This window comes from Barbus barbus (assembly GCF_936440315.1).
Source record: "Barbus barbus genome assembly, chromosome: 17".
Lineage (NCBI taxonomy): Eukaryota > Metazoa > Chordata > Actinopteri > Cypriniformes > Cyprinidae > Barbus > Barbus barbus.
In genome coordinates, this window is record NC_136745.1 from 29,733,593 (window position 1) to 29,746,387 (window position 12,795).

The following is a 12,795-nucleotide window of genomic DNA, read 5'->3' on the forward strand; positions in this document are numbered from 1 at the left end:
GAGGACCTCTTGGCCGACAAGACATCCCTCAGGTCTGCCTTCGGCCTCGAAGTCCCCGGCGCGGAGCGCCGCTGTCCTCGGCTCCGCCTCGGGGAAGCACGAGAGGCGACGCTCTCTTTCTGCGCAGCCCTATGTGAGGAGCTGGTATGCAGAGGAGGCTGCCCGCCCAGCAGCCACCTCCCACTGGGGCGAAGGAGGCGGCGAAACCTCGTGAACGCTTGTCACATCAACCTCCTAGGAGGAAGAAAGACGCAGCGTCGAGCCCTCGTCTCGGGGGAAGAGACCGCTTCCAAACCGAGAGACAGGGCGCCAGATCTGGCGGATATGGGAGGAGATGTCCGTCTCGCTCTCACCAGCCAGATCAGCCTGCGAGCCCCACGAGCGCAGCCGCCGCTCTGCCTCGGCAGGTTTTTTTTTTTCGCGGCAGCCGCTCGTAATGCGGGCAGCCGGCTCCCTCGAGAGCCGATTTTCGCGTGCTCCGCCCCCAGCGAAGCCTCGTGAACGCTCGTCACATCAACCTCCTCGGAGGAAGAGACGAAGCGTTGAGATCTACGAGCCCCACGAGTGCAGCCGCCGCTCTGCCTCGGCAGAAGCGGGACCGAAACCGCACGGAGAGCTCGAGAGCGAACGAGGCGGCGAAACCTCGCCAACGCTCGTCACGTCAACCTCCTCGGAGGAAGAGAGACGAAGCGTTGAGCCCTCGTCTCAGGGGGGAAGAGTACCGCTTCCAAACCGAGAGACGGGGCGTCAGATCTGGCGGATACGGGAGGAGATAGGGACATGCCCGTCTGACTCTCGCCAGCCAGATCAGCCTTTTTTTTTTTTGCGAGCCCCGCGAGCAGCAGAGCGGGACCGGCTTTATTTGTGCTTGTGCAAACACTGGAGCTTACAAAGCTCATCGACATCTTTCACATCCACCTCCTCGGACAAGCGGGGCGTCGAGCCCTCTCTCTGGGGAAGAGAACCGCTTCCGAGCACAGAGAGCGGGCGCTGGATCTGATGATCCATATGCGAGCCCCACGAGCGCAGCCACCGCTTGCCTCGGCAAAACGGGACCGACACCGCGTGGAGAGCTCGCTTTCTTTACTGGGGCGACAGAGGCGGCGAAACCTCCTAAACGCTCGTCACATCAACCTCCTCGGAGGAAGAGAGACGAAGCGCTGAGTCCTCATCTCGGGGGGAAGGAACCGCTTCCCCGAGAGACGGGACGCCAGATCTGGCGGATACGGGAGGAGATAGGGACATGTCCGTCTCACTCTCGCCAGCCAGATCAGCCTGTGAGCCCCACGAGTGCAGCCGCCGCTCTGCCTCGGCAGCAGCGGGACCAGCACCGCTCACGAAGGCTCCCTCCTCGAAGAGAGCCCTCCGGGTGCGGAGTGTGCACAGCGAGAGCCACTCACAGTGCGGGCAATCGGCTCCCTCGAGAGCCGACGCCGCATGCTCCGCACCCAGGCAGACCACGCACACGCACTCGTGATGTAGCGAGGGCAGGGACTAACACACAACCTGAAACGCGATCTGGGATCGCCCATTGTCTTGGCCTTTGCTTTAGGCATCTTTTTAGGACAGACAACACTAAATAAGACTCACAAGACACAAAATCAGACTGACAACACACAGAGCGCTTGCTGAATGACAAAAAGCTGACGCCGGCTCTGCCGCACGTGCTTATATACTTCCTGGTCGTGACGTCACCCCGCCCGTGACGCCTCGCCCATCCATTAGACTGGTTGTAAATTATATTCAGAGCGTCGGTCACGCTGATGGCGTTCCCATAGCGTCTTCGGACGTAGCTCGAAGTTCCTGGAAGGGAACCATGTGCTTGTCCGCACAGACAACATGTCGGTGGTCTCCTACATAAATCGGCAGTGGGGTCTGCGCTCGCGCCCCCTTTACATGCTGGCGCACCAGGTCCTCCTGTGGGCTCAGGGAAAGCTCCTCTCTCTCAGAGCAGTATACATCCCTGGGCACCTCAATCAGGGAGCAGACATCCTGTCAAGACAAGGACTGAGGCCCGGGGAGTGGAGACTCCACCCCGAGGTGGTGGAGCTCCTTTGGGAAGAGTTCGGCCAGGCGGACGTGGATCTATTTGCATCGCAGGAAACAACACACTGTCCGCTCTGGTTCTCCCTCACACATCCAGCTCCGCTTGGGTTGGATGCCATGGTGCAGACGTGGCCAAGGCTTCGTCTGTAAGCATTTCCCCCGATTGCTCTGTTCCCGGGAGTTCTGGAGAGAGTACGCCGGGACGGGATTAGTCTATTGCTTGTAGCCCCGTTCTGGCCAGCCAGAGTATGGTTCTCGGACCTTGTGGCTCTCCTCGACGGCTCTCCACTGGAGATTCCGATCAGGAGGGACATCCTCTCTCAGGCGGGAGGCACCATCTTTCACCCCCGCCCGGCGTTATGGACGTTGTGGGCGTGGCCCCTGAGGGGGAACAGCTCATAGCATCCGGTCTCTTAACCGAGGTTGTTGAGACCATACTCCAGTCCAGAGCTCCCACCACGAGGAAACTGTACGCCTTGAAGTGGAAACTATTCACTTCTTGGTGCGGACAGCGACTGCTAGACCCAGTTAACTGGTTCAGTTCTGGAGTTTCTGCAGGAGCGATTCTCCGCAAGGTTATCCCCCTCCACTCTAAAGGTTTACGTGGCCGCCATAGCTGCTTACCACGCCCTTCAGGGTGGTCAGTCAGTGGGAACTAACACCCGTTAGTTACACGTTTCCTCCGTGGCACCCGGAGGCTAAGGCCGGTGCAATGCACCAAGGTGCCCTCATGGGACCTGGCAGTGGTTCTGGAGGCTCTGTGTAAGGCTCCATTTGAATCCATTGAAGATGTCTCAGACAAGCTCTTCACGCTTAAGACTATCTTCTTGCTCGCTATATCCTCGTTGAAGAGGATATGGGACCTCCAGGCACTTGCTGTGTTGGGCCGGGAGTTTGCCCCAGGCATGGCTAGGGCATTCTTTTACCAGTGGCGTAAAGCAGATCAGTTGTTCGTTTGCTTTGGTCGACCTAAGAAAGGGGTACCAGCGACCAAGCAAACCATGAGTCGGTGGGTGGTCGAGACCATCATACTGGCCTATGGGTCCTCTGGCCTCCCGTCACCGATGGAGCCACCAAGGCCTTATCAGTGGGCGTGGCCCTCCAAGATGTTTGTGCTTCAGCGGGCTGGTCCTCTGTGCACACATTCATCCGGTTCTACAGTCTGGACCTGACATCTACCCCAGGGTCCCAAGTCCTCTCGTCTTGATGTGCTCGCTAGATACCCACCAGACAGGGACTTGCTCATATGGCGCAGTGGGTATTCTTGTTCCCAAAGCGTTCGACACAGCTCGAGTTTCTGAAGGGGAACGTCTGAGGTTACGTATGTAACCATGGTTCCCTGAAGGGAATGGGACGCTGCGTCTCCTTGCCATACTCCCTGCATCCCTGCAGGCACTCACTTCCGCAGAAGCTAACATGTGCGCTTGCCGGATGTCGCTTTATGCTTCCTGGTTGATCACGTCACCCCGCTCGTGACGTCTCGCTTCGCTATTGGACTGATTTCACACATGCTTCAGTATGGTGTCTCACCGGGGGCATTCCCAAAGCGTTAGATGCAGCGACTCGTTCCCTTCAGGGAGCCAAGGTTACATACGTATCCTTAGACGTTTCCTCAACTTCAAGTTTATACAACAAAAAGTTGAGAAAACTCAAAAATCTCCTACAAAAATAAGTTGAGAAAACTCAAAAATCTGCTGAAACTGGTTGCCTTAATCTTTTAAGTTTGCTCAACTTTTTTCTTTTGTTTTTTACAGTGTACAATTATCATGTAATTTGTAATCCGCAACAGACAACAATTTGTATGTAATCTACCCAGCACTGGTAAATGTCTGAAATAAGGTCTGCGGTTCACACTAGCTCAAGATATTTTCAAGTGTTATTCTAGGCCATTAAATAAATCAGTAATACCCTCTTGTTATTTTACTTGTTTTGAAAAAGACAGTTCATAACAAGTGGCTAAATGGGTCTACAGAGGTTGATTTCTCAGACCAAACAGGAAAACTCATCTACTCACTAGTTCACTTTCACAGCCTCGTTATGTTTCAAACACAGTTGTCAAAATGCATAAAAGTTGTGTTCATTTCTGAAGATTATCTTGATGCACAAAATCATAAACTTTCATTGGTCACAGAGCATATTTTCTGCGATAATCCAAAAGCCAACATGAAAATTATATTGGGTTTTTGTAGAGGGAAACAGGTGATGTTAAGTTCCAGGTTAACCTAGAAGAATTATGCCATCACTGTGGCACAATATAGGAAATGTTGTTCCAGTACCAACAAGGATGTTGATACAGAAACACATCTTGGCAAAATCCCAGTCACTGATGTTTTACTCAACTGCAATGAGAGGCAAACAGAAAAAAGCCTGTAAAACAAGAACCGTAAATCCAAAGAGCCATCATAGCTGACCCCTGAGCATACAAAATAAAGACAGTATAAAATGGTCCCCATAAGCCCAACAAACATCTCCACCAACAATAACACACATCACATGATCAGATGTCCCACCTAAAGCCACACGGGCAGCAGAAGCATCGTAGTTGATCCAGAAGGACACCCAGGACAGGATGGTGATTAGGATCGAGGGCATGTAGGTCTGCAGGATGAAGTAACCAATGTTCCTCTTGAGTTTGAAACTCAAAGACAGACGAGGATAAGAACCTGGTCCAAAAAAGGAAAAGAAGGACAGTTTCAAACATGCTTTAGTAGCATCTAGGGATTACCGTTTTGGAAATTGCAGTAATCGTACCATACAAAGCATGGGGTCGGTAAAAGTTTGTAAAATAAGTATTTTCTGCTCACTGAGGCTATATTTATCTAAACAAAAATTGTAAAAACTGTCAAATATTGTTGCAATTCAAAATAAATGTTTTCTGTTTTAATATATTTTAAAATGTAATTGAATTTTCAGCATCATTACTCCAGTCTTCAGCGTCACATGATCCTTCAGAAATCTTTCTAATATGCTGATTTGATGCTCAAAAAACATTTTGTATTATTGAAAACAGTCGTGCTGCTTCATATTTTTGTGATACATAATTTTTCAGGTTTCTTTGATAAGTAGTAATGTAATGAATCCTTTAATCAATTTAATAGAATACTGCATAATTTCTTTAAAAAAAAAAAAAAACTGGATTGACCATTATCAATAAACTCTTTTCTTTAGCATTAGTCTTTTTCTTGTATTGCAGAATGCTGATCATTTTAGTTTGATCATTCAATGCATTGGTCCATATAGTAAACACAGGCCACCTCAAATGTATATTTGGTGGCAGAACCGGTCACAATAATAAGCGGCGTGTCTGAGAGCGTGGGTAGAGTCAGACAGCCAGACTGCGTGACTTTATCTGTTCCTGAAAGGCAGACCAGTGATGATAATAAGACTGGAGAAAAACAAATTATGTGCACTTACTCACATGCTTACTCATCGCATACATCGCTTCAAGGTTTAGCAAAAGGACACTGTAACTATATATGAATGCAATAATGTCTGCACCACAGCATTTCAGCTTGTGATGTTTTTGTGCCGGATAGACTGTAGAGATCATACCAGGCCGGGGCTGTATCTCCGTATATCAGCTTTCTGTGTGCTCACAGATGTGTGTATTATGGCTGTAGCCTTTGAATGTAGTTCATAAAAATCAGTGCTGGGTAGTAACTGATTACATGTAATGTGGAATATGTAATCAGATTTTAAAAATTAAGTTCTTGTAATTAATTTATATTACATTTTAAAAAACCATTTTTATACATAATAAAAAATTATTCACTCAATTGCAATAAATTATAATGAATTTATTGATTTCCACTAATTCTTCTTTTTCCTCTTTTCTAAAATAGCCAACCGCTTCTATAGATTCAGAAAGTCTTCCAGTTTGGCGGATGTTCACACAAAGACCAGACAATACACTGAAAAAAAATGATTAATTGAATTTACTAAAACATTTTAAGGTAAGTGGTTGCAATCAATTAATTTTAGCTACATTTAAATAAACAAATTTGATTGACTTTAACAAATTTACTTTAACACATTTGTTTATTTAAATGTAGCTCAAATAAATTGATTGCATGCACTTACCTTAAAACAAAAATAGTAAATTCTTTATTTTGTTCAGTGTATAGTCAGGCGGATATAATTAAAGAATTTCACCACTGGATTAACAAAAAAATTAAAAAATAAATATTTCGATTTCAAGAAGTGTTTTCTCAACATTACTGATGAACACATTCAATTATGGGTTATTTACCCATGTATTTCTTTGACTTCGGACGGTTTTTGTCTTCAAATACATTAAAATGCACAAATTCACGTTATTTTCTTATTTACATGTAATGCAGGGATTCCCAAACTTTTTTTTGTCATCTGAACCTCTTTCATCTAATATATTTACTTGAAGTACCCCTGAGATTTTAAGGTAATAATTTAATAATTAAGTAACACATTTGCATCTTCATGGTCCTCTGATGTTGGTTAATGGTCACATGACATCAGGTAAATTAAATATTTAATCGTTTTTACTTACTTTAAAATTATTTATTTTAATTTGCCATTTTTATGATTTAATTCATTATTAACCTTTCTCAGCCTAAACTCATGAACCCCCTGCAGTTTCTAGTTTGGGAAATCTTACAGTAATGTAGTGTTTAATGCACTTGTTATTAATAACAATAAACAGAATGTATTTTCTTGCTCTTTGTATTTTCTATTTCAATATCGTACACAATTATCCTATTTAAATCAATGTGATAAACGAGTAATCTAAAAGTAATCTTATTATATTACCTAAAATGTTTGATGTAAAGGATTACGTTACTAACTACAATTTCTGTCATATAAATGGAAATCCATAACAGATTACATTTTGTAAGTAATCTACCCAACACTGATAAAAATTCAAAGAATTCAGGGTGAGACCCATCCGTTTTATATTAGTTTGACTTTTGTTTGAAGTCTTGAATAATCATATCTTTTGGTTTGTGTCCTTCAAATTTAAAAAAACTGAAATACCTTTTTCACTTGTCAAATAATTTTCTCATTAGATAATATGTACCGTTATCATGACAAAACTCATACAGTGATATGCTATACACCCAGCCCTAGATCAGACGTTACTTCTGACTCAAGGTCCCGACGCTACAACACACACAAAGGAGAATAAACTCAACCTGTGGAGAAAACCACGTTCTTGGAGATGAGATTGTAGTCCACGATGGAGAACTGAGGCAGCTCGATCCTCTCCACCCCAGTAACGGCTCCGCCTCCCCCTCGCCAGTAAAACTCGATATCATCTGTGGTGTAGCCATCTGGAGGATCCAAACACACGTGCGTTAAAACAAACTGTGCATCTCCATACATATGAGGACAACCGAGGAACAGCAGCAGAAAATGAGCTCTGCATAAAGACTGACTTTGTATCTTACTTCCTTCTGCATCCAATCCAAGCTTTATGGGACTTTAAACAAAGAGAGAGTTGATCCTCAAAAACGCTGATCATCATCCTCAGGTTGTCCATTTAAATATATTACATTATTAAATATTCTAAGAAATTAGTTTTCTTTTAATTTAAAATGAGGTTAGATTTGTTTTCAACCCTGTTACCGATATTTGTGACATGTATATACAGTTTAAAACACTTAAGAAATAAATAGACAAAAATTAACAATGTTAAAAATAAACAAAACAAACTAAAAATGATGCAAACAAGGATAACAGGGTTGTAAATATCACTCAAATTACAAATTGCATCTCTAATATTACATCACTCAATAGCTAGTTGGGACCAAGAGTTTTTATTTTTATTTTTTTATTGTTATATTTTCCAAAAATTTAATATAAATATTGATTCAATTTTTTTTATTTTTTTCCCCCAAATTATTTTGGGTAACAGGGTTGAGGGTTGAGATTGACAAATGCAATCAACAAGTAAAAAGGAATAAGGTTGTTTATGTGAAAAATGTTTATGTAAAAAAAAAAAAAAAACAAAGATCCAAATTATGTTACTTTGATCATGAATAATAAGTGTTATTTTAGTATCACTGAAATACTATTATAGTTTTTATTAATATTTTGAATATGTTTTTATTTTTATATTTTTTGTTTTCAATTTTATTTAAAGTTTTTGTAATTTTGTTGTGTCTTTAATTGTTAGTAGTTAGTAGTTTTATATTTAGTAGTTAAAATAACATATATATATGTATATATATATATATATATATATATAATATAATACTGTATATTATACTTACTATAACTGTACTTATTATCAGAATCAGAATGAGCTTTATTGGCCAGGTATGTTTACACATACAAGGAATTTGTTGTAGTGACAGAAGCTCCACAGAGCAACAGAAAGACAGCAACAGGACAGGACACAGGTAATAAAAACAAAATAACAAGAAATAGCCAATAACCAATGTACAAAGCAGCAAAAAAACACAATATATAATATAGACAACTATGTTATTATATGTAAATATTTTCTCAATATTTAGATTTTTTGCACCCTCAGATTCCAGATTTTCAATAGTTGTATTTCAGCCAAATATTGTCCGATGTATGATGTATACGTCTCAATTTTTTTTTAAATTACCTTTATGACTGGTTTTGTGGTCCAGGGTCACATATAATTAATTCAGACTTATATGCCCTCTAGAAGCTTGCGTTCTTCAAGTGAACGACGCATTATTGTACCATCCCAAAGACACAGAAAAACACTTTCAAGGACTTTTTCATTAACTGTTCCCATCTGGTGAAATGCCCAACTCAATCAGAGTAGCTGAATCCTTACCCATCTTCAAGAAACGGCTAAATACTCATCTCTTCCATCTTTACATGACCCTCTAACTGTAGCACTCTTTATTCTAATTTTATTTTATCTATGTCTTTTTATTAAAAAATAAATAAATAAATAAAAATGAATAATAATAATATTTATCTGTACTGCGTTAGGCTAACTGAGACTTGTAATAGCACTTGCACGTTGTTGCTCTTTTGTTGGTTTTGATTGCTTCTTATGTCCTCATTTGTAAGTCGCTTTGGATAAAAGCATCTGCTAAATGACTAAATAAATAAATATACGATTTTGGACATATCGCCCACCCTATTTTAATATATCCATTTTCTAACATATCCAACAAAAAGCGTGGGATTTGTGTTTTTAATACTTTACATAAACCACTGGGCTACCAAATTGCATTGTATTCATGGAAAGTGCAGTATAAATATTGACGGTGACATTTAGATTTCAAAACAAGTGATCATTAAGTTATGCTGGTTATGAAACAGACACACATCCACATTGGTGAAGGAATCTGTGTGTTTGCTTGTTCTCCGTCCTCCTCGAGGTTCCTTCTCCGTCTGCACCAGTTTGTCTGCATGCAGCTTATAATGAGAACCAGTGACCTATTTAGTGTTTTGAATAATTAACGATGAGCTTCTGATTTCTTCATATTCAAGGGAGTTATCTCTGCATGACTTAGCAACCAGGTACAGACTTAAAAAGGCCAGCAAAGCTGTAGGCCTTATAATGCATTAATGCAGCGACAAAGATAACAAACACGGCTTTCTCCTTCAGTTTAATGGGCCAGAGAGCAACGTGATGTAAATACGACAAGAGCTTGAGCCATGTGACAGTCATAAGATGTGTCTTGCTAGCGTGGGAGCGTTTGCTTGCGTCGTGTCTGAAAAGGCTTTTAAATGGTGAGAGACGAAAGCGAGAGAAGCAAGAGAGAGCTGAGGACTCTAGAGAAAACTGCTGTTGGACTGGGAAGCACTGGTGTTTCACTTTCCATTAAATCTATTATTTCTGTGCCACCGCGTCTGATTCTGTCAATTGACTGGCTGATTACTGTCAACAGATCACATCACTTACTGCTACGGCTCCATTATTCCCACGGGCCTTGAAAGAAACCAGAGAAAACGGACTCCACATCAGAGGTGAGCGACTCGAGCGCAGCGCTTCTGAATCGCGGCCATTAAAAATGTATCAGGAATCAAGTTGATCAGGGAGAAGGAGGCTTTAGCTTGTGTCTCATTAGCTCGCGTGAAACACCACAAAACACTTCAGCACAGATACACAGACGAAAACTACGGGAAAACACGCAATCGCGAGCGTGACACGGGAGAAGAAACATGAGTGTGCGCCAGTTGAATTCTATTTAAATTAGAATTTTTAAAAATACATTCTATTTTTCATCAGCAACATATGAGACACTTTAAGAAACATTTGAAATTCTGCCTAGAGAAATTAGTATTAAATGTCTATAAATTATCAATTAATTGTTTTATATATATTTATATTATATAATTTATTTAAGAAATTACATTAATTGTGTTGACCATAGTATATATATCCTATACATATATATATATATATATTTAGGCTGTGAATAAATAAAATTAATTAATTAATTTGCATATTTGGTCAACACTATGGATGTGATCATTTATGTTTTGACTAATGAAAATTCTCTCTTATGTCAACATAAGTTTCAATGCAACATCCTGTGGGGAATGTTGCCAAGTCTGCAGTTTTCCCGCAGAATTGAGCTACTATTATACTGTTGCTGCGGATTGTTTGTTTTTTCTAGAATGTGATTTTGGAGCAATATTTGATATCCAATTTCCCCCAGAACCTGATTGAGCTAGTTTTTGGCTGTGATTGGCCAAGTTTTGAGTAGCAATTGGGCTGGTTTTGTTACAGACCTGGCAACCCTGATGTGCCCGATTCAATTTAAATGTACACTTATAAACAAAAAAAGAGAGACATTTCTTAAATTCTGAGAACATTTCCTAAATTAAGAGAACAGTGCTATTTTAATATTACTGAGATACCATTATAGTTTTTATTAATATTTTAAATTGATTTTAATTTTAGATACATTTTGTTGTTTTTGTCATTGTTTTATTAGTTGTTAGTTATTATTTATTAATCTTATTAGTTGTTTTTTAATAAGTCTATATATTTTTATCTACTTTTATTTTAGTTTTAGTTATTTTTAGTGCTGTCAAACAATTAATCGTGATTAATCGCATCCAAAATAAAAGTTTTTGTTTATGTAATATGTATGTGTGTACTGTGTATATTTATCATGTATATATAAATACACCGATATACAGTATATATTTTGAAAATATTTACATGTATATATTTATATTCATGTAATTTATATTATATATAAATATGTTTAATATATAAACATAACATATTTCTCTTAAATATGTGCATATGTGTGTATTTATATATACACATAATTAATATACACAGTACACACATACATATTACATAAACAAAAACTTTTATGTTGCGATTTCAAGAAGCGAAAATGCTGTTTATGGTTTTAGATTAATTTAACAGTAATAACCCTGAGAGGGAATGAGTAGAAGGGGGGAAACGAGCCAGAAATGGAGGGCTGGAGCGAGAGAAGGAGGAAAGCGTGCAGTGTATTGGTAGCTGAAGGAAGTCAGGCCTGACCCTCAGTGTTTCTGTGCTGCTTAACGCTTCTGGCAACTTAATGATCAAACGGAGCAGCCTGTGCCGGAGCATCACATCACAGCGCTGTAATCCAGCACTCCAGGGACAAAGATAAAACACTGAGAAGACCTCGCATTCTTCTCCTGAGTCTTTCATTTTTTATTACAAGAAAAATTGCGTTACACACAATTACAGGCAATAATGACAAAATAGAAAGCCCATTCATCTTGATAAAGAGGGAGATGATTAGCTTTTGTTATGCTGTAAATGCATAATTTAGCACTGCTGTCATGGCACAGCTGAAAAACAGATCATCAGATGGGTCTCGGTAACAGATAACCCATAATCGCTTAAACCTATGTTTTTAACATACTTTACTATTTAATCGGTTCTGTAATATCGGGTTTCTACAGAACAGACTCCAAAAACACCATTAAAGCACTGTGTGTTCAACAAGAAACAAGAGGGTCCACAGGTGGAGAGACTTTCTTAATGCACTGCTTATATTAATAATTCAGCTGTTTACTGAACAGCCATAAACTCTCAGGTACAGTGTAACATAAACATGGAATTACACTTGTGACCATATTATTACTATTATTATATTTATGGAACAAATAAAAAAAATAAAAACAAAATACACCATGATAATACAAATTATTATTATTACTATTACGCTTTTTTTAATAATATGTTCAATATTTTATTATTTAATAAAACAAAATAAATTAAAATAAAAACCATACTGTTATAGTAAATAATAATAATAATAATTCATTATTATTATTATTATTAACAGTAGTAGTAGTAGTATATTTATGGCATATATAAAATATAAAAAAACAACAAAAATATAATATAAATTATTATTATTATTATTATTACTATTTTCATTACATATTCTATTGTTTTAATAATATTTTTCAATATTACGTTTTAATAAAAAAGCATAAAAATATAAAAATAATAACATCATCGACAACAAAAATAATAATATAATAATAACTATTACATATTTCATAATAATATACATTTATAAATTAATATTATCATTACATATTATACATAACATAATACATGTTATTGCTTTTATGATTATTATTAATAATAATAATAATAACAATATTTAATAATAATACTACTTGCAATAATTTAATAATATTATGCTTTTATAAAAATACAAAATAAAATCTTCCTGCATACTGGTTATCAGTTCAACATAAAAATAATGATTAGAAATATCTATCCTAAAAATAATATCATTAGACCTCTAG

The 12,795-nt window shown here is 39.2% G+C and overlaps 1 protein-coding gene across 2 annotated transcripts in view; it reads right to left on the reverse strand.

The window, feature by feature from the left end:
* Positions 1-12,795, reverse strand: part of LOC306883689 (gamma-aminobutyric acid receptor subunit beta-2-like) — a 54,705-nt gene that overhangs the window by 10,011 nt on the left and 31,899 nt on the right. For both annotated transcript variants that reach the window (XM_079439090.1, XM_079439091.1), the window contains exons 6-7: positions 7,215-7,352; positions 4,557-4,709 (exon numbers count right to left, since the gene is read on the reverse strand). In XM_079439090.1, the coding sequence (XP_079295216.1) occupies positions 4,557-4,709; positions 7,215-7,352 (291 nt within the window). The remainder of the gene's footprint in view (positions 1-4,556; positions 4,710-7,214; positions 7,353-12,795) is intronic.